Source organism: Cyanistes caeruleus, chromosome 26 (assembly GCF_971803275.1).
Source record: "Cyanistes caeruleus chromosome 26, bCyaCae1.hap1.1, whole genome shotgun sequence".
Lineage (NCBI taxonomy): Eukaryota > Metazoa > Chordata > Aves > Passeriformes > Paridae > Cyanistes > Cyanistes caeruleus.
In genome coordinates, this window is record NC_141726.1 from 6,069,735 (window position 1) to 6,097,611 (window position 27,877).

The 27,877-nt window shown below is 51.4% G+C and overlaps 2 protein-coding genes and 1 long non-coding RNA gene across 9 annotated transcripts; 2 read left to right on the top strand and 1 right to left on the bottom strand.

Annotated features, from left to right (window-relative positions):
* FAM76A (family with sequence similarity 76 member A) lies at window positions 1–14,128 on the top strand. Of its 2 annotated transcripts, XM_086863806.1 has the most exons (10): window positions 1–145; window positions 1,279–1,343; window positions 2,138–2,192; window positions 2,763–2,915; window positions 3,676–3,833; window positions 4,220–4,306; window positions 5,112–5,243; window positions 10,386–10,521; window positions 10,979–11,080; window positions 12,416–14,128. In XM_086863806.1, the coding sequence occupies exons 1-10, from the start codon at window positions 65–67 to the stop codon at window positions 12,500–12,502; spliced, it is 1,056 nt and encodes a 351-aa protein (XP_086719932.1). In that variant the 5' UTR covers window positions 1–64; the 3' UTR covers window positions 12,503–14,128. The 2 variants fall into 2 exon arrangements, with proteins under 2 accessions (XP_086719932.1, XP_086719933.1); XM_086863807.1 differs by lacking the exon at window positions 5,112–5,243.
* SESN2 (sestrin 2) lies at window positions 12,899–26,872 on the top strand. Of its 6 annotated transcripts, XM_086863804.1 has the most exons (11): window positions 18,051–18,224; window positions 18,859–18,924; window positions 19,415–19,562; window positions 19,702–19,893; window positions 20,238–20,420; window positions 20,672–20,881; window positions 23,840–23,990; window positions 24,159–24,274; window positions 25,037–25,227; window positions 25,650–25,794; window positions 25,873–26,872. In XM_086863804.1, exons 3-11 carry the CDS (start codon window positions 19,473–19,475, stop codon window positions 25,957–25,959), a joined length of 1,365 nt encoding a protein of 454 aa, XP_086719930.1. In that variant the 5' UTR covers window positions 18,051–18,224; window positions 18,859–18,924; window positions 19,415–19,472; the 3' UTR covers window positions 25,960–26,872. The 6 variants fall into 6 exon arrangements, 5 of the variants coding, with proteins under 5 accessions (XP_086719931.1, XP_086719928.1, XP_086719930.1 ...); XM_086863805.1 differs by lacking the exons at window positions 18,051–18,224; window positions 19,415–19,562 and adding an exon at window positions 12,899–13,710; XM_086863802.1 differs by lacking the exon at window positions 19,415–19,562 and having other exon boundaries at window positions 18,016–18,224.
* On the bottom strand, window positions 24,536–25,099 carry LOC147649294 (uncharacterized). Its single transcript, XR_015279433.1, has 2 exons — window positions 25,015–25,099; window positions 24,536–24,819 (listed from the first exon to the last, which is right to left on the bottom strand). It is a non-coding gene; the product is annotated as an uncharacterized LOC147649294 (long non-coding RNA).
* Window positions 26,873–27,877: the final 1,005 nt, after the last annotated feature.

Sequence of the window (27,877 nt, forward strand, 5' to 3'; positions counted from 1 at the left end):
GGGCGGTGCCGCGCGGGCCGGGCGGGCCGGGCGGGAGGGCTGCGCCTGTCAGCGGAGCGGCGGGATGGCGGCGCTGTACGCCTGCACCAAGTGCCACCAGCGCTTCCCCTTCGAGGCACTCAGCCAGGGCCAGCAGCTCTGCAAGGTCCAGGAGGGGGGCTGGGGGCGGGCTGCGAGGGGGCTGTGGGGGAAGGTCTGTGAGGGAGGTTATGGGGGCTAATTTGGGAGGAGGCTGATGGGAGAGGAGTCTGAAGGGGGCTGCGAGGGAGATGGGGGGTGATCTGTGAGGAGATTTGAGGAGGGTGGTCTTGAGGGGATTGGGGAGGGGTCTGAGGGGTAAAGAGCATCCTGGAGCATTGTTTGTGAGGTAGAGCAAGCAAGGGAGTGTTTTTAAGGTGTCTGAGGGCTCGTAGAGGGACTGGGAATAATTTGGGGCCTGTTTGTGGGGAGCTCCTGGGAGTATTTGTGAAGACTGGGGCCTTGAGGTATCTGTTTGGGGTCTGTGGGTGGGCAGTGGGAGGGTGTGAATGAGGGCCTGGGAGCTTTAGGGAGGTTTTGAGGGTCTGGGGCATGGGACTAAAGCCAAGGGGGTATTAGGGGAATGTGTTGAAGGGCTGTTTAGGGGAGTTGCTTGTCAGGGGGACCTGAGGACACTGGAGACAGTTTGAAGGTGCTGGGGGTATTTGGAGGGTGTTGGAGTGGAAGTCATGGGGTTGTTGTGGGGAATAGAGGCTAAGTGGGAGCTGTTCCTGAGCAAAGGCTTAGGAGGATCTGGGAACATTTAGAGGAGGTCGGGTGGCATCTTGAAAGGGGTAAGGTGGGTGTTGGGCACAGTCTGAGGAGGTGGAGGAGAAAAATATCAGGGATGAAATAGAGAACATGGGGGAGGAACTGGAGTAGCCTGGGATCACTGAGGTTGGGACAAAACAGGTGAACTTAGGGAAATCTGGGGAAGCTGCGATGAGAGGAGAGTGCAGGCAGATGTAGAGGAAACTGGTGAATACCTGAGGGAGAGCTGTGTGTTCCTGCCCTGGGAGCCAGGACCACCCTGTAGCAACCTGTGTGGGTGTGAGGCACATGAGCCCTGGTGGTGGATCTCAGATCATGCCTGGCTCACCTGTGACACATGCCATTCCCATCACCCTTCCTCTTCTCTCAGCATGACTGTACAGGGAGGAAGTGTTTGCAAGTGTGTGGATGTGGTGGGAGTGGCGGGCAGCAGGAGATATGGGAATTAGGCCACAGCACTGCACCTCATGAAACACTCTGTTGTTGCAGGAGTGCCGGATTGCTCATCCCATTGTTAAATGCACTTACTGCAGGACTGAATTCCAACAGGAAAGGTAAATGCTTGCTGAACTGGAGAGATACAGGTTTTATGTAGAATGATCACACCTGGGGAACTGTAATGCTTCCACACCTCCAGTGACTGAGACATGTAGATTGCTGCCATGGAAGACCTGGGAGAACTTTGGCCACCTCCAAAGGTCTGCTGGGCGAGTTGGAGTGTCTGTAGTGCACTTGGATTACACTTCTTGCTTGTTTTTGGTTTTTTTTTCAGTCAGAGCTCAGATGCATCTTCCCATGAGTTTTCCTCTTGCCTGATATCTGGTATCCAACATTTATTTCCTGCTGTGTGTCCTTCTCCTGGGCTCTTGTCTTTTTGCATTTTGACAAGTTGTGTAGCTGCCAGAGGGAGGATTGGTAAACCCAGAGCTATGTGTGGCCATTGTGAGGTGTTCCTTCCTGTGTTTGTTGGACAAATATACCTCTGTCCTCTCCTCCCTTGACCTCCAGAGTAGAGCCTGCCCTGATGCTGAATCACTCATGCTGCTAATTAGTCAGTGATCAAATTCTGTTTTTGTATAGACAAAAACCTGGTGTCATCTGGGGGTACCTTAATTAAAAGATACCTCCTAGTAATGCCACTTTTTGGCCATTTATCCTTAGCCAGATGGGGATAGGAAGAGCACTTTGGTATTTGAGTCCCTAAAGATGTCGACTCCAGCCTCATGATCAGAGGTGGAGCTGAGGGGAGGCTGGGATCCTAAGCTTTGATCTGAACCAGGCATCCTAAACCCAGAGATTCCATTTTCTGTTGGAATGTGTTAATAGAATGATCTATCCTTCTTAACAGCAAAACCAACACGATATGCAAGAAGTGTGCTCAGAACGTGAAGCTCTATGGCACAGTAAGTGAGGGGGGCTCAGCCTCCCCAGCCTCTCTTCCTTTCATCTCTCTTGTCTTTATCCTGCTGAAATCCCAGAGCAGTTTATGGACTGGCTTGGCTGTAAGAGCATGACTGATCAATAATATGGGTCACTCAAGCGTGAAGCTTTGACTTTTTCTCTTCTTTTAGCACAAAAAAGAGCTTTGTATCGTTTGAGGCCAGGAAATGATCTGTTCGATATCCAGTAGAAACAAGACTGTGCTTACACAGACTGAGATTGCTGCAGGAAGCAGTGATAAATCTTTATTTCCTGCTTGTCTGAAATCTGAAATAGAGATTTTGATTGGTTCTATTTTGGTGTTAGACATTTTTCTAAAGATTTTACAGCACTTGATAAATGGTCTGAGTGCCATGGCTAAATACACTTAGAGTACATGGAGACCAAGGATCCAAATGGAGTTTTGTCTCCTGGATCAGCATTATACTCTGCGTAGAATAAGGAAATAAAAGTTTGAAATTATGGGGAGAATGGGAATGAGCTATGTGCTATTGTAGTTAGAAGGCTATAGCAACTGTTCTTATTTTTTAAAGCCAAAACCCTGCCAGTACTGCAACATCATAGCAGCATTTATTGGAAACAAGTGCCAGCGTTGCACCAACTCAGAGAAGAAGTATGGCCCTCCTCACTCGTGTGAGCAGTGCAAGCAGCAGTGTGCATTTGACCGGAAGGATGACAGGAAGAAGGTCAGTATTTGTGTAAAAGAAGGCTGAAAAGGTAAAAGGGCTGATCACAGTGATCCTCTGTCCATCTTCACAGGGTGCTGTGGCTGCCCTATCCCTGGCAGTGTCCAAGGCTAGGTTGGACGGGGCTACTTTCTCTAGTGGAAGGTGTTCCTGCCCATGGCAGAGGGTGGATGAGCTTTAAGGTCCCTTTCCCACCCAAACCGTTCAAGATCCATAACATTCCATGTTATGAAGTGTTTTTCTAGAGTTGAGCTTTGCTCTGGTTTAGGGCTGTTTAATCTTGGAACCCCTATGTGCCTCTGCCAGATCTTCTAAGAAAGATCTCTTGAATTTGGCCCAAGAGCTGGCAGAGGAGCAGAGACCTCTGAATGAAGTCTGAGATGCTGTTTGGGGAGAGTGATGGGGAATGATACTTGCTTCATAGCCTGAGGGGCTACAAGTGTCATTCCTCTACCAGGAAACCCCTTCCATGGCTTAACCTTTGCTTAAATACCCAGAGAGCTCTGTAGGAGGCGTGTGTTCCCGAGGCAAACTGTAGACATCTGTTGTTTGGTATGCTGCACTGATAATCGGTGCCCTGCTGAGCCTCCAGGAGTGGCCACCCTTGATGTTTTGGTCTCCAGTGACTGCCTGCCCATTCAGAGGATTCTTTTTGAGTCCCTGCTTGTTCATATGTGACCCTAAGCTTCAAAGTGCTTCCCTCTTTCCCTCCTTCCCTCTTTCCCTCCTTTCCAAAACTTCTCTCTGTCTCCCCTTCCAGGTGGATGGAAAGCTGCTGTGCTGGCTGTGCACGTTGTCCTACAAACGAGTCCTGCAGAAGACCAAAGAGCAGTGCAAACACCTGAGCAGTTCTTCCCGAGCCAGCCTGCAGGAGAAGGAGCAGTTCAGTAGGCTCAGCAGTGGCAGCCACTATAACAGGTAACCTTGGGGAGGCCTTTGGGCAGGGTCTGAGCTCAGGACAATCTGGCTAAGTCATTCACTGTGCTGGTACAGCCTTGTGCTTCTTAGTGATCCAGCTTATTCAACTTGTACACAATGAAGGTGAAGTTGCATTTGTAAAATTTAATGATTAAAATGCAGATTTTAAGCAGGAGTTCTTCACCTACGTGCTGCTCTGACTCATTGTTTTCTGTTTATTTTTAGTCTCCAGCTACTCTTCCAAGGAATGATTTTTTTTTATCATCGTTTTAGCACTGGGAAATACTGTTTTAATAGGATCAAAGTGGGTGGGAATATTTATCTGCCTTTCTGTCTTAGACTGAAAGTCATTCAGGTTCTGACATACAATTTCCTCCTTTTTCTAGCCAGAAAACCTTATCCACGTCTTCCATTCAGAATGAAATCCCAAAGAAGAAAGCCAAGTTTGATGCCATATCTGCCAATGGTGACAGGTGAGCCTGTTACATGGGGAAATTGTGGGTGGGTGGTTTTGTTTGCTGAGTTTATATAAGACAGAGTTGTGTGTGAATAATAGGAAGCTCTTATGCTGGAGCAGGGGCCTTGGGCTTTGAGACCTTGAGGGGCTGCCCTAGAACCTGGCAGTCCAGTGCTACCTGGTATCTAGACATAGATTTGAAGAGAAAAGGAATACTGAGCACCTGTACCTGCTTGAATGGAGCAGGATAGAGGTGGTGGTTGGCTGAACTCCCCAACAGTCAGGAAAACTGCAGCCAGACCAACTTTACTGTCTCTCTTGCAGTCAGAGAGAGAGTGGCTGGTGAGGTCTGCAGGTTTTGTGCTTTGAGGTCCAGACTGATCTACAGGGAGAGCTTCAGAGGACAGGAGAAGATCCAGACACACTTCCCATGTCCCCTCCTGCCTTTTGGGGAAGAAACAAGCAGTCAAACAGCTTTGCTTGAAAGCTTGTGGACTCCCCATCCTGGAGGTGTTCCAGGCCAGGTTGTATGGGTTGTGTAGCAACTTGGTGTAGTGGAAGGTGTCCCTTTCCATGGCTCAGGGATGGAACAAGATGCTCTTTAAGATATGTTCCAGCCCAAACCATTCCATGGTTCTCTGATTCTAGGAAAGCATCTGACCCCATTCTGCTGTCGCACTTGATGCTGGATCATGTTGATGCCAGCTGCCTGTGCAGCGGAATGGGAGTCACTAGCAGAAGCAGGAGATTGAGATGGATTTGTATTTTTATGGTCTTGTACATGCATATTTTCATTCCTGCCTTTCCTCTCTGATTCTCAGCGTTCCTTCCTCTCCCGAGATGCTTTGCCCCCTTATCCAGAGGGCCCCGTCCACGTTGGCGCAGTGGGCTGCTTCCCAACAGACTCTCGGGGCCCACCATTGTCCTGTTGCTCAAGGCACTGACATCCTGAAGTGAGATCACCTATTGTTTTCTCCCCTCCCTCCCTGGGAACTCTCCCTTTCTCTGGATCTGTTTCTAAACAGCAGGGATTTGGGAGCATGGACCAGAGTACAGTTAGTGCCAAAGGGTTTGTTAAAGCCACTGGTAATTAATTAATCACTACCTGCCATTAATGTTTCTGAGATGACAGATCTCGCCTATAGATACTGTTGACACCTTGTCACTGTGGAATGCTCCCATTGGGAAATGCTCCATCCCTAGAGGTGTTCATGGTCAGGTTGGATGTGGCTTGGGGCAGCCTGGTCTAGTGGAAGGTGACTCTGCCCATGGCATGGCAGGGGGCAGAACAAGATGAGATTTAAGGTCCCTTCCAATCCAAACGGTTCTGGGATTCTATGATTCTGTGAAATAGAACTTTAATAATTTTATAGGGCGGTGGCTCCCACAGAGTAGTCTGAAAGACATTTTATCATCTGAACAGCATTTTCAGTTAAAAGTTGGAAAAAAATTGAGGACTAAGTGTGACTTAGGAGCTGTGGCTGAGTGCAGAGGGGTTACAATTCAGTTGCCTTTAGTGCTGGTGGAGCCAGAGGAGAGAATGGAAACAGGGCCCTGGTAGAACCGGTGCAGCCTATCAGTACTGCTGCAGTTTTCCCTCCAAAGAGGTTGTAGGACAGCACCAGCTGTTTTTACCTCCTCATTAAATTGTGGGCTGAGATCTCACAGCTCATTGTAATAGCCCTGCTGGCTTGAAATACCCAAAAAGCGAAATGAGTTGGTTAGCCATTTGTTTGGAAAACAGGACCACGTATTGAAGGAATCAAGGGTCTTCCTTTTGCTCTCATGTCAGATATAGTCAGTCTGGCTCTTGCCAAGACTGTAGGCCTTGCCACAGGCTTTTTTTGATGAGTTCCAGTAACAAACCAAGTGTAAATTTAGCAACTAAAGAGCTTCAGCAATGTGCAGCAGAAAAGGCAAGCTGCAGCTGCCTTAAATAGACAAATGGCTGCATGTCTTGAGTGGAATAATAATGGGGGCTCCTTATGTGTGGGTTTGGAGTTGCTGAGGGTTCTTTTATGAGGCTGAACCCCCAAATCCCTCCCCTTTATACAGGTATCAGATTGTCCTTCCCAGAGTCACCTTGGTGTCTGGGGCACAGCCTGAGCATGGAGTTAAGGTCTGCTGCAGCACAAGGGTTTTTGCAGCAGCAGCAGAGTCTGGAGTAAAGTGACACAGCCAGCACCTCCTCCCTGCTGAGATCAGCCCCAAATTCCTGTACCCTGGCTCCAGGTACCTCTGGTGTAGCCCTCAGCTGGGCAAAATTTAGGCATGTTTGAGCTCAGTTGACTTACACCTTCAGCCAGGGTCCAGCTTATCTGAAATTATTGCTTCTTCTTGGATATTGTAGAAATTACTTTACTGTGTCTTACTGAATTCCCTCTGTGTTTTTGTTTACGTATTTCAGTGTGGTTGTTGCTCACAATGGCTATGATATGTGGACGGGGTGATTTCCAACAGTCATTTAAAGGGTGATGTTCAGTGGTTTGTTCTGGGTGAGTTTTGGGAGGAGCAAACAGCTCTGTCACTGCTGCACTGGGAGTAGTTTTCTTTCCCAGTGACTCACAGCAGGTCTTGCAGCAGATCTGGCCTTATTAATCCTTCAGTGCTGCCAGTGCCCATGGTCTTGTGCTGCCCAGCATGCCAGCTTCACCTCCAGCCCCTGGAACTGTGCTGGTCCTGACTGGGGCAGTCTTGGTGTCCCCATCCTCTTGTGCCAATGCTGGTGAAGTGTTTTTTTGCTGCAGACTCTGCAGATGAGCACACTGCGGTCCCTTCTCCTGTCACTGCAGACAAGGTGCTAAATTGTGCTTGTAACACCCGGCAGTGACAGCACTGCTGGCAGGGGGAGGGCAGCAGTGCCTCAGGATGCTCAGCAGCAAAGTTCGTTTGTAAAAAGGTTCTTACTTGTATAGGAAAGTCCTGGCATAGTTTAAAGCTCTGTGACTTGGGCTGTGCTGCACTGAGTGGAGGATGTTTTTCATAGAATCCCAGAATGGTTTGAGTTGGAAGGGACCTTAAAGCTCATCTCATTCTGCCCCTTCCAATGGGCAGAATGCCCTGCTTCCACTATCCCAGGTTGTTCCAAACCCTGTCCAACCTGGCCTTGGACACTTCTAGGGATCCAGGGGAAGCTACATCTTCTCTGGGAAAACTGCCAGGGTTTCACCACCCTCACAGGGAATATCCCATCTATCCCTCCCTTCTGGCAGCAGGAACCTATTCCCCCTTGTCCTGGCACTTCAGGCCCTTGTTCCAAGTCTCCAGCTCTCTTGGAGCTCCTTTAGGCACTGGAATGGGCTCCAAGGTTTCCCCAGAGCTTTCACTTCTCCAGGCTGAGCACCTTCTGCTCTCCCAGCCTGAGTTCAGAGCAGACAGGTTCCAGCTCTTCGAACATCTCTGTGGCCTCTTCTGGGCTCATTCCAGCAGGTCCACATCCCTCTGATGTTGGGGGCCTGGAGCTGGAGGCAGCTCTGCAGGTGGTTTTTGTCTAAGGTGCAATATGGATGCTGGTTCAGTGCCTGGTTTGTGCCTCTTTGTGCCAGTGTTACTTGAATAGCAAGATCTTTAAGCTTGGCATTTGCTTTGCCTAATTTCTGCCATTTAACAGGTGTGGAGTTTAAGATTTGGTTTCTGTTCCAGTCAATAGAGAGAGGCAGGTGCCTTGGGAGCAACTTGATTTTTGTCCTCTGTATCTGCTGAAAACAACAGGAGCTCATCATTTCCCTTTAATTAGCGGTGTGCATTTCAGGATGTTCAGGCATGGAGAGCTCATGTACCCCTGACCTATCCCAAGGGGCTGGATCTTGAGTTTATTTGTAGAGGAAATGCCTTTTTTTTTTTGGGGGGGGGGGGGGGGGGGGTTTGGTTGTTTTGATTCTTGATCTGTGTATTAAAGGAAAGGACTGACTTATGTTTGGCAGTTTTCCTTCGAATTTTGGAGTCTTGGGTTGCTTCTGTACATGGGGTTAAAGACAGAGGAACCTTTCATTATTATCTTGTCAGTCTTTAAAAAAATGCAAAAGAAGAGGAAAAAAAAATCTGCTTCTTTATTTAGCACCTTAATACATTTGAAGGGGCATTTTGCAGCAACTGGACAGGAAAATACCTGCCTGGTATTTCATACCCCTCCAGGAGGAGATCTCAAGCTGGCCATTCCCCACTGGTGGATGCAGAGCCCTTGGAGCCCCAGGGATGGGCCTTGGTGACTGTCCTGTCCCTTCCTTTGCCCCACTGGGTGGCAGGGCTGGCTCTCACCTTCCTGGCTTCACAGTGTGCTGGGCTGCAGCAGCTGCCAGGCAGGGAGTTTTTCCTCCCTGCTGGAGCTGCTTAGGGAAATGCAGATATCCCCTGGCACTCTTTATCCTCCTAGGGCACGACAGGAGAGAAGCATGCCTGGGCAAAGGAATGCTGTGTCAAGGGATTGTTTTCTGCCAGAGGGAATCAGTGAGGAAGCCTTTGTTTTCTCTGTGGAGGTTGGGGCTTGTTTGTTGGTTTTTTTGGGGGGATTTTTGTTTTTTGTTTTTTTTAATTATTTCTTTCCCTCCTCACCAGCATATTTGCACTGAGTGGGGAATTAAAGCTGCTGTTTATATGTGCTTGCACACAGGAAGGTGCTGGAGCACCCACCATCACCTTGCACAGTCTCCACTTGGGAAGGCTATTGGGAAAGTTTTAAAATGGAGTTGTTCTGTGTTAGTGTGTGGGTATGAACCTGTCTGCCTAGCACAGAGCTGGATCCAGCGTGCCCAAAGAGCTGCCACATCTTAGTGTGGACTCAGCTGTCAGCGTGTTTTAGCCATGCAGGGCTCTTCTGCTGTAGGCTGTCTCCTGCAGACCCTCACTTCTGAGTTTTCCTCTGCCAGGTTTTCTCTCCCAGTGCCTCAGGGCCATCCTCTGACTCTCAGATCTGGGAGGCTGCCTCTGCTTAGTTTCCCTCTGTAGATCCCCAGCACAGTGGGGGAGCGAGCCTTTTCCCCTGCCACATCCTTACTAATGAGTCCTGTCAAAGCAGACCTTAGTGCTTTTAATTAGAAAATGGATCATTTCCAGGTGCTAGAGAACAGCCTGAACTGAGCAGCAAGTACTCTCTGCCTTAGGGTACAGGTTGGGGACTGGAAGCTCAGAGGTAGAAACATCCTTGAGAGAGGCAGAATTTTGAGCTGAGACCATGCCTTCCCCACTTTAGAGCTGTGTTGACCTACTCCGGAGGCTTTAAAAAAAAATTCAGGCTTTGGGTGACCCTGACGATTTATCTTTATTTATCTGATAACAGCCTGACTTGAAGACATCTTCTCAGTGAAGATTTGTTGTCTTATTACTGTTCAGTTTTTATACAGCATTTTCAGGTGTCTGTGGCTGGGAATGTGCTGCCCACTCAGCACAAGGAATAAAAATCAGCTTTAGGGATGGAAGAGAAGGCAGGGGAAATTCAGGTGGGGTCCCTGGGCCTTGTGGCTGCAGCTGGTTGTATCTTATGATCTGGCATATTCCTGTGGCACAGCACTGTGTGTGCCTGCCTGGGTCACTGGGTGTCTCATAGGTGTTTGTGATTTACCAGAGCAGCAGTGACTCATGGACAGGTAGCTCAGCTGATGGTTGCTTAGATTTAGAGTACCTGGTGGTCTACAGGTGATGTGCTCAGCTATTTCTCTGTCTTCCTAGAGAATTTTTCCTACTCTGAAATAATGAAGCTTCTCCCTAAATTGCTTTATTGTGACAGAATCATATTACAAGGTCCAGTATGTTTTTTACCCCTTTTCCTTGCTCAGGACAATTTAGCTATTTCCCTTTGCTCTGTTTGTTGAACTTGGAGGTTATTTGTTTCTCTTTCATGTCTCCTCCTTGCCATGTTTGTTTACATTCAGTGGAAAGTTTTGCAGTGCATCCAAGGACTGCTTGTGAGCAGAGATTTCCAAAGGGATGCATGAAGTTTTATTATGTCTCTGATTGCTGTCTTCAGCTTTTTGGTTTGAAAAAGGATCAAGAATGATCATGAAATGATTCCCAATCTCTTTGAGTGCATCCATGGGAGTTTTCCAGTCTCAGTGAAGAGGAGGGTTTTGCTGAGAGCCTCTCCCTGTTCTTTGCTGCAGTTTTTCTCCGGACCTCGCCCTGGACTCCCCTGGCACCGACCACTTTGTCATCATTGCCCAGCTGAAGGAGGAAGTGGCTACTTTAAAAAAGATGCTTCACCAGAAGGATCAGATGATTTTGGAGAAGGAGAAGAAGGTACAGTCCTTGGCTTGCTTCTCCCCCAGCAGGCTGACATGTTCTCACAGATCACACTCTGACACAGCCTGGCTTTTTATCGTGGAGTTAACTTGTCTGGCTATTTCCAGGCTGCCTCCTTTCCAAAGCCAAAGAGGCTCTCTGGACCCACCCAGGGGATCTCCTTTCATAAAGGGTCATTTCCTGACCATTTTCTCGGAGACCTCTATGTGTGGGCAAAACTGGGAATAAACACTCTGCTGCTTGGAGAAAAGCAGTGCTGGCCCTTGCTGTTGCTCTGTGCTCTCAGTGACACAGTTCTGCTCTCGTTGCAGTCCCCCAGCACTGCCAGCATGTCTGTGACCTCAGCCAGTCTCACACCTTCTGTAGAGGCCGTTTCTGTGGCAGGGGGGGGTCTGTGGTGAGGGCAGTTGTTTGCCTCTTCCAGCTCACTTGCTCCTTCCTGGTTTCTGCACAGATCACAGAGCTGAAAGCTGACCTACAGTACCAGGAATCACAAATGAGGGCAAAGATGAACCAAATGGAGAAGACACACAAGGAGGTGATGGAGCAGTTACAGGTGACAGCATTTTTGGTTTAATTTGCTGAGCTGTGTTGTATCCAGGAGTGACCAAGGACATTCCTGAGCTGTGTCCAGGAGGGACTGAGAACACACCTGATCAGAACACCCCATGAGCTCCTGCACACAGAGCTCTGCTAACGGTTCTCAGCCTTGTCCTTCAGCCTCTGTGCCTCCTCAGCTCTGCATTGCATCCCAACCACCATTTACACCTACCTTGCTGCTCTCTACTCAGGCTCACACTTAGCGTGCTGTAAAGTGCTATGTTGTATCCCTGATGGACTAGACAGGAACCATCAAACTCTTTTTACTTATTGCCAAAATCAGGTTTGAACTGTTTCTCCAGTCTGCAGAACCTTTGTCAGCTCTCTGAACCTCTAAAACACCTCCCTGTGATTTGTGTGAGCAGTAACCAGAGAGAACAAAGGAACAATTGGCAGTTCTTTTAGCCCTGTATCTTTAGTCCAAATAAAGAAGTCCCTGAGCTGATGGAAGCAGGGAGAGGAGGATTCTTTTCATGGCTGTGGAAACACAGCAGACTATCAGCATGAATAGCTTGAGCCACTGAAGGGATCAGGTCAAAGGGGAAGAAATCAGATGCAGAGATGAACTTTGCACCCTTTAATTACTGTGGGTATATAAAGATCTAAAGCCCCAGCAATGAGAGGTGGAAGGGGATGAGACAAAAGGCTTCTGTTGCCTCTGAGGAAACAGCCCCTCCTCCATTCTTACCCACCCTGGGGAAGCATCCCAATGGAAGGCAGGTTTGGGACCTCCAGCTGCTGTCAGAGTGCTGGTGCCTGTGAGAATCCCTTCACAGGGCAGGTCCTTCTAACTGGCTGGAGGCTGGAATGTCGGAATGTGGTGTGGAGAGGGCTGGGTGTGCTGTTTCTGAGGGTAAAGGAGCATCAGGTCCAGGAGCAGGTGTGCCCCAGCCACCTCCCTCTCTTGGGGGTTTTTCATGTCTGTGCTCAGCTCAGGCTTGGGCTGCCCTGAGCTCTCTGGTGTCCAGATGTTTTATTTCTGCTGGTATTGCTTGAGTCTTTGGAAACCTTTTTCAGTGATTGCAAAATCAAAGTTCAGATCCTCTTAGTGCATTGTAAGTGTCTTGAACTGTTCATATGATTAATTTTTGAACAGTCTTGTGGGTTTTATCATTTTGTCTTTGTCTTTTCCTGTGGGGCTGGGATGGGAGAGCCCTCTCCAGGAGGTTAGAGGTGAGCTCAACATCTGCCCCCCTTTCCACCTGTCTGCAGGATGTCAGCAGCTTCTGCACAGGGATCCCAAGAACTAATGATGATCCATGCCACTAAATACCCATTTTCCCACTTCCAGGCCAAGAACAGAGAGCTCCTGAAGCAAGCAGCTGCCCTGTCAAAAGGCAAAAAGCCTGAGAAGTCAGGAGCAATAACCTCCCCTTAAAGCCAAGCCCCCAGCCTGGGAGATTTCCCCAGCATTAGCCGAGGAGTCTGGGAGACCTGCTGGATCGCCGGGAGCCCAAACCTCTGTGTTGTCTCTATCCCACTGCTGTGGACTCCATGGGAGTTCCTGATGCGTGTTACCTTCTAACAGCATGCTTGAGTGTGGCCGGTTTTGATCCATGGGGAGAGGTCCCAGCCTTCCTACATCCCCCTGAAATACTGTTTTCTGGAAGAAATCTTTTCCTAACCAGTTGCTACCACTGCCAGCCCTTTCCATGAGCGAACAGGAACTTGCTGCATTAGTGGCTCCTTGCTGGTTCCCAGCCTGCTGCTGTGAGGGAATTGCCATGGCCAGTTGTTCTGCAGATAAAATGGGAGCTGCGTGTGGTGGGAGCTGTTTTTTTTTTTTTTTTCTTTCCTTGAACTGTTCCTTCTTCAGAAGAGAGCTGAGAACTCACCAGCCCAACAGATGTTCCTGGAAAGTTGTGCCACTGCTGACAACAGATCCAGCTTTTTGAAGATGCTTCCAAAATGGGGGCCATGTATTTATCTTGGAAGATTTTTGTGTTTTGTTTGATTTTTCTTCTTTTCTCTGTCAGCTTGGCAAACCCAACTGCCTGTTTTTGTGTTTCCTTGTTTTTCTGATGAGAGCTTTTGGGTTGGGAGCCAAAGTGGAATGATACAGACCCCAACCCACCCAGAATTCCCCCCCAAGTGCCCTGGTTACGTGGTGACCTCTGGGATTTTGGTGATTTCTGAAGCTTGGTGCGATCAAGTGTCTCTTACTCCATTTCTTTACACAAAGAGAGTTCAAGGCTCGGATATTCCCTCTCTTCCCCCTTTCCCTGCCCCTTCCAGATGCAGGAGCCAGGTTGGCTCCAGGAAAGCACTTACTCAGGCAGTGACCCGAGCCAGGGAGTGTTTTTTGGGGCACTCCAGGGATTTTTCTCACTGCTGATTCCAAACCAGCAGGATCAAAGGGCTATGAGAGTTTCCTGTACCAGGGATGTGCTGCCCTGAAACAGCACGGCTGCCACTGACCCTTACAGCCAGACCAGCTGGGGTAGGTGCCCCCAGGCACCTCTTTTGGGGTGATGGTGGTGGATAAAAAGCACTTGGAGGGGGAGCATCACACAACTCTGGGCTGGCAGGAGCTCCTCGACATCCCGGACTCCAGTCAGGGAGTGGAGAAACATCTCAGGGCTGAAGGTAGGTAAGAGAACTCATGTTTTTGCTGCAGGGCGGCTGCTCTGTCAGAGCTTTGATGAAGCTTTTAACTAGAGCTTGTGATTACTTTTTTCATCCTTTTGTTTCTTATTTGTTACTAAAGTTGATTTTACTCAAAGGCACTTTTTTGGGATGATGTTGGCTTCTGGCACAGAAGGAGCACATTTCATCGGACACTGCCATGTGTTTGTTTTTGGTTTTTCTAAGAGACTTTTGATGTGAAAACAAGCAAAACCAGAAATTGTTACACTTTGCCTGAGTGTGGCAGCTGGAAAAACTCACCCAATTTTATACTTTTAGAAAATGAAGTGCATTGGTGGGAGTTTTTTTAACTGTGGGCTTTGCTTATTTTCCTTCCCTCAACATACAGAAATAAAAAGAGGGAGAAAGGCCCTGTAAATACTGTTCAGTTGGGTTTTTAATTGTGATAAATTGCTCCTGCCATCGCGTAGCTGATTTGTAGCACCAACATCATTTCTTTGTATGTTTGTAATAATGAGATTTTCAAGGGACGCTTTGATTTGTACAAATGACACCTGTAAAAGTGGTTTAAAAAAAGCCTCATTTGTGACTGATACTTTGTTTGCTTTGAAAAGGGAAAAAACCAAAACAACCGAAGTACCTCTCCCTGCCTGGAGCTGATTTATCTCCTGCTCTAGGGTTAGGAGTTAGGGAAAGGAGACAGTATTTTCCCATTGTTTGCTTTGCTCCTACTTTTTTTTCTATCTTTAAATCCTCCCATCAAGCCTGTTGCTAGGATCCTGGTTACTTGGTTACATCCAGCTTCCAGGACCCATCCATCTGTATCTGGCGAGATTTGTTCCTGATCTGGAATACAGACAGAGAGACCTGCTCCTTTGGCATGGAGGTTCTCCCTTTTCCCATGAGATTTCCATGAAGAAAATTCAGCTGCCCCCCATCTTTTGCCAAGGAAATAGCAAGAGGTCCAGGAGTCTAAACGGGTTTTAGCTTTGACCTTTTACCTTCCTCATATCCAGTCTCCTGGAGCACAGGGGAATAGCAGCTCCTTCCTGCTGCTGCTGCTCCCAGAGCAATGAGGATCACTGACCAGTACAAAGCACAGTTTCTAATATTTTTGTTGCTGAAGCCACATCCATCTGCCTGCAGTGCAGAAATCCTAATGGAGCACTGGCAGCTCCTGTGGGCCAGGATCACCTTGGGAGTCACCTTCCCTTCATGCCTCTGAACAGTGCAGCTGCAGAGGAAATGAGAGGGAACAACCTCAAAGTGTGCCAGGGAGGGTTTAGATTGGATATCCTGGAAAATTCTTCCATGGAAAGGGCTTTCCAGCCCTAGCACAGACTTCCCAGGGGAATTGTGGAGTCCCCATCCCTGGAGGAATTTGAAAGCCATGTGGATGTAACATTTGGGGACAAGGGTTAGGTGCTGGCCCCCAGTGCTGGGGGAACAGTTGGACTGGATGCTCTTAAAGCTCTTTTCTAACCTGAATGATTCCATGATTCTAATCTCCTTCTCCATCCCACAGATGCCATGGGGTTCCTTCTTGCAGCCCACAAAGCTCTAATGCCACAGGTTTTCCTACTGGAGTCTGTAGTAGGGTGACCAGCCATAGTGACAGTGTAGCTCCTAATCTTTGAGCAGAGCATGTAAGGAAAGGAAACACTGAAACAATATTCCATGTCTTACCTGCCCTACGTGTTCCCTCATAGTTTCCCTGTATGGTCTCTGCTGCTTCCCTTCCTCCTCAGAATCTGGGCAGCCCAAAACCACCAGCTGGTGGAAAAGGCAGGAATTGTCCCCAGCTAACCTCCTTCTAAGGTAACACACCTTGAGCAATTTGCCTTCCCTTGCTGTTTAGCTTTCCTGGAACACCGGTCTTGTCCAGTCAGCAGGATGGTAACCAGGGCACTGTCAGTCCCAAAATAATTACTTGCTGTTGCTTGTTTTTAAATGCCTGGAGAGATTTAAAAGCCATGCAGATGTGGCACTTGGGGACATGGGTTAGTGGTGGCCTTGGCAGTGCTGGGGTACTAGTTAAACTTGATGATCTGAGAGGGCTTTTCTAAACTGAACAATTTCATGGGATGCTGAGGCTGTTTTGTACTGTCCAGCATGGCCTGCTCCTGGCTCCCAGCATGGGAGGATGTGAGTCGCTGGCAGCTCCCTGTACCAGGCTGCTGTGAGAGGAGGGAGAGGCTGCTGGCAGCCCAAGCCAACTGCTGCAGGAGCAGGAGCATGGGGAGCCAGCCAGGAAAAGTGCTGAGCCTGCAGGTAACCAGTCCTAGCACATGGGGGATCCTGTGCTGCTCCAAAACCTGGAGCTCTGTGCCCACCCAGCTGTGCTTGGCCCCTCCTGCCCCTGCTCGACATGCAGGAGTTGTCTGTGGGACAGATATCCTGCTGGCATAGCCCTTCATTCTTCTGATGGGACATTTTTATATTAAATATTTGGCAGCATCTCCAGCCCATCTCTCCAGCTGGATCATTGCCTGATGCACACCAAGTGCCCTTTCCCTCTAAGATCCTGAGATTTTTGGGGAGCAGAAAGGGGAGAACAGATGTAGCCTCTTCCCCTCTTCCCTCCCTACTTTGCTTGTTCTGTGTTGCCTTTACTGATGCAAAGGAAGAGATGTGTTTTCCCCTGCAGGCTGATGTGTTCAGCCAGAGCAAACAGAGCTTGTGGCCTCAGGTGGAACTGTAGTCATCATGGAATGGTTTGGGTTGGAAGAGATCTTAAAGCTCATCTTGTTCCACCCCATGCCATGGAAGGGAATGGAATCTTCCATGTTTTGATCAGTTTGCTCCAAGCCCCATCCAGCCTGGCCTTGGACATTTCCAGCCACAGCTTCTCTGGGCAGCCCCAGGGCTGGCTGGTGGCCAGCAGCTCCTCTGCTTGTGCCCCATGTCCAGCAGCTCTGTGGGGTGTGACAGTGCCCGAGGAGCAGGTGACACACCTGGACTGGGGTGACAGAGGCTAAAACAGCACTTCTGACCCCAGGGCAGTGAGAGGCCATGTTGCCTTGGATCAGATGAAGTGCAGCCCCAGAATTGTGCCTCTGAAATGACACAAGTGGAAATACAGAAGCAGAAACCTTGATATGGCCAGAGCCACCCAGACCCCACATCTCAGCACAGAGCTGTGTTTGCAAAGCACCCTAAAAATAGAGCCCCGGTAAGGGGACAAGGAGCAATGACCAGGGACGTTTGAAACCGGCTGTGTCCTCCCTCCCTGCTGAGGCTGGGGCTGTGGGCTGTGCTGATTTGGCTGTTCCAGCCGTGGGCTGTGTGGCCAGTACTGCAGTGCCAAGGAGCACTGACGTTCCCTCCACTGGCAGGAGCTCAGCCTGGAGCCAGAGGAGGCTGTTGCCAGGAAAATCCTGAGTTGTTTGTGCAGTGAATCCCATTTGCTGGATTTTGCTGTGTTGGGCTGTCAGGCAGCGCCAGATTGGTACTAGGGCTATGTCTGTGTTGTGGGGGTGGGTTTCCCCCCCTTTTCATTTTTTTTTTCTTTTTCTTTATTATTTTTCTTTTTTTCACCTTTTTTATTTCTCCTGTCCCTTTGGAGAAACACCAAACCTGGTAAAAGAGTCAGAGAATCCCAGACCGTTTTGGTGGGATCTTATAGCTCATCTCATTCTGCCCCTTCCAATCGGCAGGGACACCTTCCACCATCCCAGGTTGCTCCAAGCCCTGTCCAGCCTGGCCTTGGACACTTCCAGGGATCTTGGGGCCGCCACAGCTTCTCTGGGCACCCTGTGCCAGGGCCTGCCCACCGTCACAGGAAACAGTTCCTCCCCGATATCCCATTTTCCCCTCCCTTCTGGCAGCAGCAAGCCATTCCTCCTTGTCCTGGCACCTCAGACCCTTGTCCCAAGTCTCTCTCCAGCTCTCTTGGAGTCCCTTTAGGCACTGGAATGGGGTTTAAGGGTTCCCCAGAGCCTTCTCTAGGCTGAGCACCTTCTGCTCTCCCTATCTTTCTCCAGTGCAGAGGGTCTTCAGCCCTCTGGAGAATTTTGGCCTCCCCTGGGCTCACTCCAGCAGTTCTATATCCTTCTGATGTTGGTGCCCGGAGCTGCCCCTCACCTGAGCGAAGCAGAGGTGTTTTCCCTCAGCTTTCTCTTCCCTTTGGCCCCAGGACACATTTCCAGCACTGCCCGTGTTCAAGGTCGGAGTGCGGCCGGCTCTGGGTAGACCTGCTGTCGGAGTGCTGGCCATGCCCCCGTGCTATCATTGGTCCGATTGTTGCTGGGTGGTCACGCCCGCGAGTTCCCATTGGTCGAGCGGCTCGGGGGCGTGTCCCGCCCCGTGCTATGTAAGCGCGGCGGGAGCGGGGTCGCTGCGGAGCGCGGGGGCGGTCGGGGCTGTCCCCTCCTGTCCCCTCTTGTCCCCTCCTGTCCCCCCCATCCCCGCTTGCCCCACCGCCCAGCCCCACCGTGATGCTGGTCGCCGGCTCGCCGTGCGGCCCCGCGGGGCCGGAGGAGCGGCGGGGCTGTGGGGCCCGGCGGGGCGGCCAGGTAAGGGCTCTGGGGCTGTGTCGCCCCATCCCCGGGCGCACACGGGGTGCAGCCCCCACGGGCGGTCCCTCGGAGAGGCGCTGCCCGGGGTCACCCCGCCCCGGCCGGCTGCAGGGAGGGGAGAAGCCGGGACATGTCCAGAAAGCGGCCGGGGTACAGCGCCAGCCCTCTGGCTCATCCACTGTGCAGCGAGGCTAAAACCTGGGCTGGGCACTGGGAGCTCCCACAGGCTCCTGGGCGTGGGGCAGCCCTGTCCAGACAGGTTGTGGAGCCGCCATCCCTGGAGGGATTTAAAAGACACCCCCAGAGGCCGTGTCCTTGCTGGTGACTGTAACCACAGTGCCGTGGCTGTGCTGCTCCTGATCCCGCTCCCCCGTTTCTCGCTGTTTTCCCATGGAGCTGGTAAAGCGCTTTTCGGGAGGGGACCGTGGGGCTGCAGCTGCCGTGTCCCGCTGTGTCACACGCGGAGCAACATCCCAGCCCGCTTTCATCAGGCGCTGCCAGCCTGACGCAAAGGGTGTGGGGGACATGGCCCCGTGGCCCGTGCCGGGTGTCGCCTGAGTCACCCCTTCCGGTGACGCTCACGGGGATGTTCCGTGGCTCCGGTGACTCCCGGCTGCTCCTTCCTTCCTAGGAAAGAGGAATCAAGGCTCCCCGGGAGCTGGCGAGGAGCCCCAGCACCTTCATTCCCCTGGGAGAGGTAGAGCCATGGCGATTGACTTGGGTGGGGGGTCTCCTCCCTGCTGGGGGTCTCCTTCACCCTTCCCTGCTGCGGGTGGGAGGACAGGAAGGATTCCCAAGCCACCAATTCCCAGTGCTTAGTGCGGGTGGGATGCTGAGGGAGGGCTGGAGAGAGATCACCCACCCCAAGCGGATCCTTGTGGCATTGTGGGGAAGTCGTTCTGGAGATTGAGGGAACGGCTGTATTTCACCCTGGTGTTTACCTGCCCTGCCCGTGCCTCAGTTTCCCCACTCATCCAGACACATCTGTGCTTCCCCTGCGATGCGAAGACCCACACCCTTGCCCTGTCTGCTCCCCAACATTCTGCCCTGAAATGCCCAGGGCACCTGAGCCCTATCTCAGCACCCACATTCACTCTTCCAGATGTTCCTCCCCAGGCAGAGATAGCGCTGTGCTTTCGTCACTGTGCTGGGGGGCTGACCCTCATCTCTCCTCCCCTGCGCCCCAGAGTCCAAACAAACAACCCAAGCCACAGGCTGAGCTGGACAGGCTGTGTGGGATCTGTCATGGAGACCCCCAAACACCCTCTGCCCCCTGGGGCTGGGAGTGGTGGCCACCGGCGGTGTCCGTTCCGGAGACAGGGCGCTTCCAATGGGGTGAGGATCTGCTCTTGGTGCTCTTGGGTGCCTGGGTCCTGCTTGTTGGGGGAGTCTGCACTTAGCTCAGGGGGATGTTGGGATGAGTGGGGGCCTACAGCTCACAGCCTTTCTATCCCCTCCTCTCCTCATTCTGCAGATCCCGCAGGAAGGTGGGGAGAGCCTGCACCAGCTCCTTGAGGCCTTCCTCTCAGCAGGCAGAGTGGACCACATCGCCATGGTCATGGGGCTGCACCCCCAGTACCTCAGCATTTTCTGGAAGACCCAGTACCTCCTGCTGCGCATGGATGGGCCCCTGCCCTACCACAAGCGCCACTACATTGCCATCATGGTGAGCCCGGGGGCCCTGGGGCTGTGGGGACACAGCACTGTTGCTTGGGTGACATTTGGGACCCTACAGATGGGCCCCTCTCTGATCTGACATCGTAAAAACTTGGAAGCCCATTTGGGATTGGTGCCCACCCAGGGTACCCCAACACCCTCCCTCCATGACCGCTGGGGACTGGCACTGATAGTGAGGGGGGAAATCCCCCCTGTCTGGAACTTGTTTCCCCAGGGAAAACCCTCCAGGAGTGTGGGCTGAGTGGGTTCCCAGCCTTGGCTTCTTCAAGGGCTTGTAGCAGGGTGGGGATCCCCCAGCCGGTGCTGGGGGCTGACTGCTGGCTCTCCCCGCAGGCAGCAGCCCGGCACCGCTGCTCCTACCTGGTGGGGTTGCACATGGGGGAGTTCCTGCAGGTGGGGGGAGACCCTGCATGGCTGCAGGGGCTGCACTGCGCCCCTCAAAAACTCCGGAACCTCAATGAGATCAACAAGCTGCTGGCGCACCGGCCCTGGCTCATCACCAAGGAGCACATTGAGGTGAGAGCTGATGCTGCCAGCACAGATCCCCCCCCAAAACACAGCTTGACCCCAGGGACCACATTCCTGCTTGCACAGCCCCCCCTTTCAGGGCTGAGGGAGTCAGTGGAGTGGGAAGGGGTGACTCGCCCCCGACGGGTCTGTGGGTGAGGCACTTCCCAAACACGCTCCTGTATCCCTGCCATTGGCTCGCCCCAGCACTGGGCTGTGGTGGGCTGGGGAGTCTCTCCAACCCCTGCTGTGCGTTGCAGGCTCTGCTGAAGCCGGGAGAGGACAGCTGGTCGCTGGCAGAGCTGGTGCAGGCGCTGGTGCTCCTCACCCACTACCACTCGCTTGCATCCTTTGTCTTCGGCTGCGGCATCAAACGCGAGGAGGACCAGGATGTGGGGAACGGATGCTGGGCCCCCTCACCTCACAGCAACAGCAGAGCTGCCTCTGATGGCAGCATGGGGGGCTCTGGGGTAAGAGGGGCTTTGCCATGCATGAGTGTGAGTGTACCCTGGGCTGCTGGATGCTTCTTTTTCCCCAATTCCCGTTTTTTTCCCAATTCCCATTTTTTTCCAAATTCCCGTGATTTTTTTTCCCCAATTCCCGGCTGTTTTTCTTTATTCCTGTTTTTTTTCCCCTGATTCCCATTTTATTTTCCCCATTTCCATTTTTTTTCCCCTATTCCCGCCTTTTTCCTGATTCCCGGTTTTTTCTTTATTCCCGGGGTTTTTTTTCCCAATTCCCGTTTTTTTTCCCAATTCCCGATTTTCCCCCAATTCCCGTTTATTTTTCCCTGATCCCCTGATTCCACCATTTTCCCCCAAAACTGGGCCGGGGTTTTTTGCCCTCTCGGTGTCACCATGGGAGCGGCCCCGGCGCGGGCGCTGCTGCTGCTCCCGGGGGCTTGCACGGCCACAAAAACCCCAAAATCCCCGGATTTCACCCCAAAACCCTGCCCGGAACTTCAGCCCAAATTCCCGCCGGGATTTCCACCCGAAACCCCCAAATTTCTCCCCAAAATTCCCAAATTCTGCCCCAAAATCGCGGGATTTCATACCAAAATCCCCCAGGATTTCACCCCAAAATCCCAAATTTTCCCCCAAAATCCCCAAATTTCATCTCAAAATCCCAAATTTTCCCCCAAACCCCTGAATTTCATCTCAGAATCCCAGATTTTCCCCCAAAATCCCCAAATTTCCACCCAAAATCCTCAAAATTTTCCCAAAATCCCCGAATTTTCACCCAAAATCCCCAAATTTCAGCCCCAAAATCCCCTGGGATTTCACCCCAAAATCCATCCTTGAGAGTCCGGGGGTTCTGGAACCAGTCCGGGGGTTCTGGACTATTCTGCTGGACCCCGCTCGGTGCTGAGGTTCCAGATCACCCAGGACAGTCCAAAACCCCGGGAGAACCTCAGCAGCCTTCAGCACCCTCGGGATGGATGCAGAACCTTCTGGAACACCCTCAGGACCCCGAGGATGGATCCAGGACCTTCTGGAAGTCCCTTGGGACCCACAGAATGATCTAGAACCTCAGCACCGCTCAGCACCAGTCAGGATAGCCTAGAACCCCAGAGTGATCTAGACCCCAGAGTGATCTAGAACCTAGAACGATCTAGAACCCCGTGATCTAGAACCCTAGAACGATCTAGAACCCCATGATCTAGAACCCTAGAACGATCTAGAACCCCGTGATCTAGAACCCTAGAACGGTCTAGAACCCCGTGATCTAGAACCCTAGAACGATCTAGAACCCGTGATCTAGAACCCTAGAACGATCTAGAACCCCGTGATCTAGAACCCTAGAACGATCTAGAACCCCGTGATCTAGAACGATCTAGAACCCTAGAACGATCTAGAACCCCATGATCTAGAACCCTAGAACGAACTAGAACCCCGTGATCTAGAATACCGAATATCTAGACCCCCTAGATCGATCTAGAACCCTAGAACGATTTAGGATCCCGCGATCTAGAACCCCAGAGTGCGCTAGAACCCCATAGTGATCTAGGACCTCAGCAGCACCCAGCATCATTCAGGATAGTCTAGAACTCCCCGGGGTGGCTCCAGAACCTTCTGGAAGTGTTTCAGGAACCTTTCATGGACCTTTGGACCCAAACCTGCACAAATCTCCCTCTTTTTTTCCTGCTTTTTGCCCCATTTTTACCCCAAATTTTGTCTCTTTTTTTCCCATTTTTGACCCAAATTTGGCCTCATTTGATTCTTTGGGGCCTCTTTGGAACCAAATCCGGACGAATTCTGGGATTTTCACCCATTTTTGCCCCAAATTTTGTCTTCTTTTTCCATTTTTATCCCAAATTTTCTCCTTTTTTTCCACTTTTCCACCAAATTTTGTCTCTTCTTTTTCCCCTTTCTTCAGATTTTCTCCTTTTTTTTTGCTTTTTCCCCCAAATTTTCTCTTTTTTTTTTCCACTTTCCCCCCAATTTAGCCTCATTTTTCCTTTTTTGCCCCTTTCCCACCCAATTTTCTCCCCCTTTTTCCTCCTTTCCCCAACTTTTGGCCATTTCTGACCCAAATCTGGATTAATTTTGAATTTTTTTCTGGGTTTTACCCCAAATTTTGGCTTTTTTTGCTCATTTTGGGCACTTTTTACCCAAATCTGAACAAATTTTTTACCTTTTTTGGACCATTTTCCCCCAAATCTGCTCCAATTTCGTGTCTTTCCTCATTTTTAACCCAAATTTTGCCTCGTTTTCCTCTTTTTCCCCACTTTTCACCCGGATTTTGTTGATTTTTCACAATTTTTTCCCTTTTCCCCCCAAATCCTCCCCAATTTTACCCCTTTTTTCCCATTCCCACCCAAATTTCCCCCCCCCCCCCCCCCCCCCGGATTTTTCCCGGATTTTCCCAATTCCCGTTTTTTTTTCCCCCAATTCCAGGGATTTTCTTTATTCCCGTTTTGGTTTTTTTTTCCAATTCCTGAGGGGTTTTTTTTTCCCAATTCCCAGGGTTTTTTTCCCAATTCCCGCCTTTCCCCCATTTCCCGATTTCCCCCCAATTCCCGTTTATTTTTCCTGTCACTCCCCAGCTCTCTTTTGAGCTCCTTCAGGGCCAGGAAGGGGTTCCAAGGTCTCCCTGGGATCTTCTCCAGGCTGAACTCCCCCATCTCTCCCAGTCTCGTCCCCAGAGCAGAGGGGCCCAGCTCTTGGAGAATCTCTTGGCCTTTCTTTGGAGCAGCTGGTGCTCCACAGCTGTTTAGAGCTGGCTGTGCCCAAGTCCTCCACAGGACTTCCCGCTCCTCCCAGGCCTGGAAATGGGGCATTGGAGCTGCTGGAATCTGGGCAGGACAAACCCAGAGGGAGATGCTCATTCGAGCAGCCCAGGGGCTCCCCCAGGTGCCAGCAGATCTGAGCTTGGGGGCCCCTTTGGTCAGCCAGGAGCACGGCTGACCCTTCCCTGTGCTTCCCCAGGGCACAGATGCCATACAGGAGCTGGAGGTGCTTATGGAGAGGATGAAGCTGCTGCAGGAACACCAGCTGGAGGAGGAAGGAGTCACACAGGAGGAGATGGCAACACGCTTCGAGCTGCAGAAGACAGAGAGTTTGCTAGTCCCTTCCTCAGGTGAGGAGGTGCAGGGGGAAACTGTCTGGGGGCAGGAGGTCCCCATGGGCCAGGGGAGACTGAGGAAGGGCAAAGGAACCAGAACCTGCCTGAGGGAGAGCAGGATCAGCTCCTCAGTGCAGCATTGACTCCATCTGGGCTCATGGCTGCTGCGTTGGTGCCTTTTAGATATTTTGGATCCCTCCCTGCAGTCCAACATCCGCTGCTTCCTGGAGGATCCTGAATTTGGATACAAGGACTTCACACGGAGGGGGGAGCAGGCCCCCCCCACTTTCCGTGCACAGGTGGGTGCTCAGCAGTGGCTCAGGTAGAGTGGTCAGGGTTGTTCCCAGGATTGTGGACTGAGGGTGAAGGGCTGGAGCTGAGCAACCAGGTGCTGAGAATTGGGGGGAAGTGTCAACTTATGGGGAGACCCCACCTTATGTCCCTGGCTTTGGAGGGTGTCGTGATTTAAGGCCAGCTGGAGATGAAACACAGTACATCTGCTCACTCAGCCCCCACTTTCTTCCCCCAGCCCAGGGAGGAGAATCAAAATGAAACTTGTATGTTGAGATATGAATGGTTTAATAATTGAAAATAAAGCAAAATACAATGATCATGATAAATAATGATAATAATGACAATGAAAAGGGAAAAAAACAAGTGATGCACAATGCAGTTGCTCAGCACCTGCTGACTGATGCCAGAACCCCCTTCCCAAACACAGATTGGCCCCTTCCAGGTAACTCCCCGCACTTTATATACTGGACATGACGTTCTCTAGTGTGGAATATCCCAGTGGTCAGCTCTGGTCACATCTCCTGGCTATGCTCCCTCCCATTGTCAGAGCCTGGAACAAGAGGAATGAAGTCCTTGACTCAGGATAAACCCAACTTAGCAAAAATACCGAACTCTAGTGTGTTACCAGCACCCTTCTCATTCCAAATCCAAACCACAGCGCTGGAACAGCTACTGAGAAGAAATTAACTCTACCCTGCCTGACACCAGGACAGAGGGACCCCACTTTTCCCCACCAAACCCCTACCTCAGCATCCTTTCTCCATCAGGATTACACCTGGGAGGACCACGGCTACTCGCTGATCAACCGCCTGTACCCCGACATGGGGCAGCTCCTGGATGAGAAGTTCCAGGTGGTTTACAACCTGACCTACAACACCATTGCCATGCACTGCGGCGTGGACACCTCCGTGCTGCGCCGGGCCATCTGGAACTACGTCCACTGCGTCTTTGGCATCCGGTACAACCCTAAACATGGCTGGAGTTTCTTCTCCGCCTTGGGAAGAGCCCAGGAGCAGGTCCAGTGACTTGGTCTTGGTTAGAGTGTTGCTGCTGCTGCTTCCCTAAGGCAAAGAGTGATGCTGTTGGTGGGCTTGGCTGAGGTTCAGAACAACCCTGGGAAAGGAGAATTTAGTAAAAAATTCCTGTAAGGGTGGTGAGGCTTTGGCAGTGTTTGCCCAAAGAGGTGGTGGAATTCTCATCCCTGGAAGTGTCCAAGGCCGGGTTGGACAGGGCTTGGAGCAACCTGGGATAGTGGGAGGTCATGATTATGCCAGGGGGTGGGACTGGATGGGCTTTAAGGTCCCTTCCAACACAAACCATTCCATGATTCTATGAATGCACAAGGCTTGTGGCTGGAATAACACTTCCTTCTCTCTCCAGCTATGATGACTATGACTATGGGGAGGTCAACCAGCTCCTGGAGCGCAACTTAAAGATCTACATCAAGACAGTGGCTTGCTACCCAGAGAAGACAACCAAGCAGATCTACACACAGTCCTGGAGGCACTTCAAACACTCAGAGAAGGTGCTGCCCCATCTCTTCCTCTCCTGGCAGGGTATTTGGGGGTGCTGACCCTGTGCCCTGACTCTGCTCTCGCCATAGGTGCACATCAACCTGCTGCTGCTGGAGGCACGGATGCAGGCGGCTCTGCTCTACGCCCTCAGGGCTGTCACCCGCTACATGACCTGAGCTGCCCCTGCCCTCTCCTCCTGCTCCTGCCCTGGCTGCGTGGGCAAGGCCAGGGCGCAGCTGGTACCCTGAAAATTCATCCAGAGTGTTGTCTCCCTGCTTAATGGGCTTAGAGCTGTGGAAGTAAAGTGGGAGTTTCCCTGCGCTTTCTTCTAGGTAAGGGGAGCCCCTAAGAAGCTGTTGGGGCTGGGAAGACCTCGAAGTGCTGCCCTGGGCTTGGCAGAGCTGTGAGTGCTCCACTGCTCCCTTTTGGGTTAGCCCAAGTGAAGCCAAACTGGGATGTCTGTGGGTGCAGTGCTGGTGTTACACCCTTGTGACAGGTCCTGGCACCAAGGCTGCCACTGAAGAGGACTGTCCCCCTGCCAGGGATTGCCAGAGGATATCATGGGCTTCATCCCTGCTTTTTGGGTCCTGCCGTGCTGGGAGACACAGCTGCTGGTGGGAGTGCTGCCCAGGAACCTGTCCCCACCTTTCTGCCTCATCCCTGCAGTTTGGGATGTGAAGTGCCTTTAACCTTAGTGCCAGGGCAGGAGCAGGGAAAGGGTAGGAATAACTGTGTTTTAAGCCTTTTGGCACTGTTGGCTTTAGGGCTGAGGTGGGGAGCTGTGCGGGGGCATCAGGCTCCCTCAGCCCCTCTCCTGCTGTGAGGGTGGCAGGGTGGGATGGGGTGACCATGGCTTCATCCAGATATGCCAGAGAATTCCCAGCAGCACAGGTTGCCATGGAGGTACCTGTTGGGGGAGCAGGAGCCAGGGCCAGCAGCATCACCACCTTTGGTTTGGCTGTTGAATCACAGGTCCATTTAAGTTATTTCTGTATTTTTTGGGTATATTAACTCCTGACTAGGCATGGAAATGCCTCTGTAACTTTGCTATTAATCTTGTCTGAAAAAAATAAAATATTTCTTTTTTTATTCTTTTTCCTTTTTCACTTTTCCCTTGGTCATCCCCAGGTCTAATCCTGTATGGCATGTGTAGAGTACAGGGGTCTTGCTGCTCTGGGCATGCCTGGGAGCGTCCCTGAGCTGTCCAAGGGGGGTTGTGAGGGGTCTGAATTCTCCCCATTTGCCCGAGGGGGATAGGTTTGACTTCAGTAAACTCTCCTTATCCTTGTTTCCAGTCTTTCCTGGCTGTGACATCTTCCTGGAAAGCCAGGATTTAGGCATGACACACTGTGGGTGTCCCATGGGGTGCTCTGATCCACTGCTGGCATGGAGCTGAGCTGCTGTGGGGCAGGGGGAGGTGAAGCAGCACCGTGGACACCCCAACCCCACGATGTGGAGCCCAGCACTTATCAGGGTGTGGGCAGGAGACCCTGGAAGCTGCTGATAAGATCCCTGACGAGGGGCCAGTTCTGCGTGGAAGGTGCTTCCCTGTGTGCCTGAGGAGACAGATCCTGGCTTGGGCTGGTTGGGACCCCCTGGCCCCCACAGCCATGGAGGAGCTGCCATGCTGCCCCTCTGAGCAGGCTCTGGAGGGCAGTGGGGCTAGAAGGGAGGCTTGGTGAGAGTTTGCTGGGAGTTTATAGGGCAGAGCCTATTTTGGGGAAAAGAGGTTTGAGGGCAGCTTTTTGGGGGGGAAACTGAGGCAGGAGTACAGGGCTCCCTGGGCTTTGCTGGCTGTGCCAGAGTTCCTGGTGGAGATAACAGCAGAGCCCCCACAAAATGCTGTACTTTTAGGGTGTCACCCTGTAGTACCAGAGAACACTGTGTGAACACTGGGGAGCTGAGCCAGCCCTGGGATCTCCTTTAGCTCATAACCTGGGTCATTGCATCACTTTAACCACCTTTGTTTTTTCAGTTGGTCACAATTATAAACCAATAAATTCCTTGTCTGGTGCGTAACCAAAGCCTGCAATTTGTGTACATATATATAGTTTATCCACAGCTTTCACTGTTGTCCTGCAGGGCAGGTGTGTT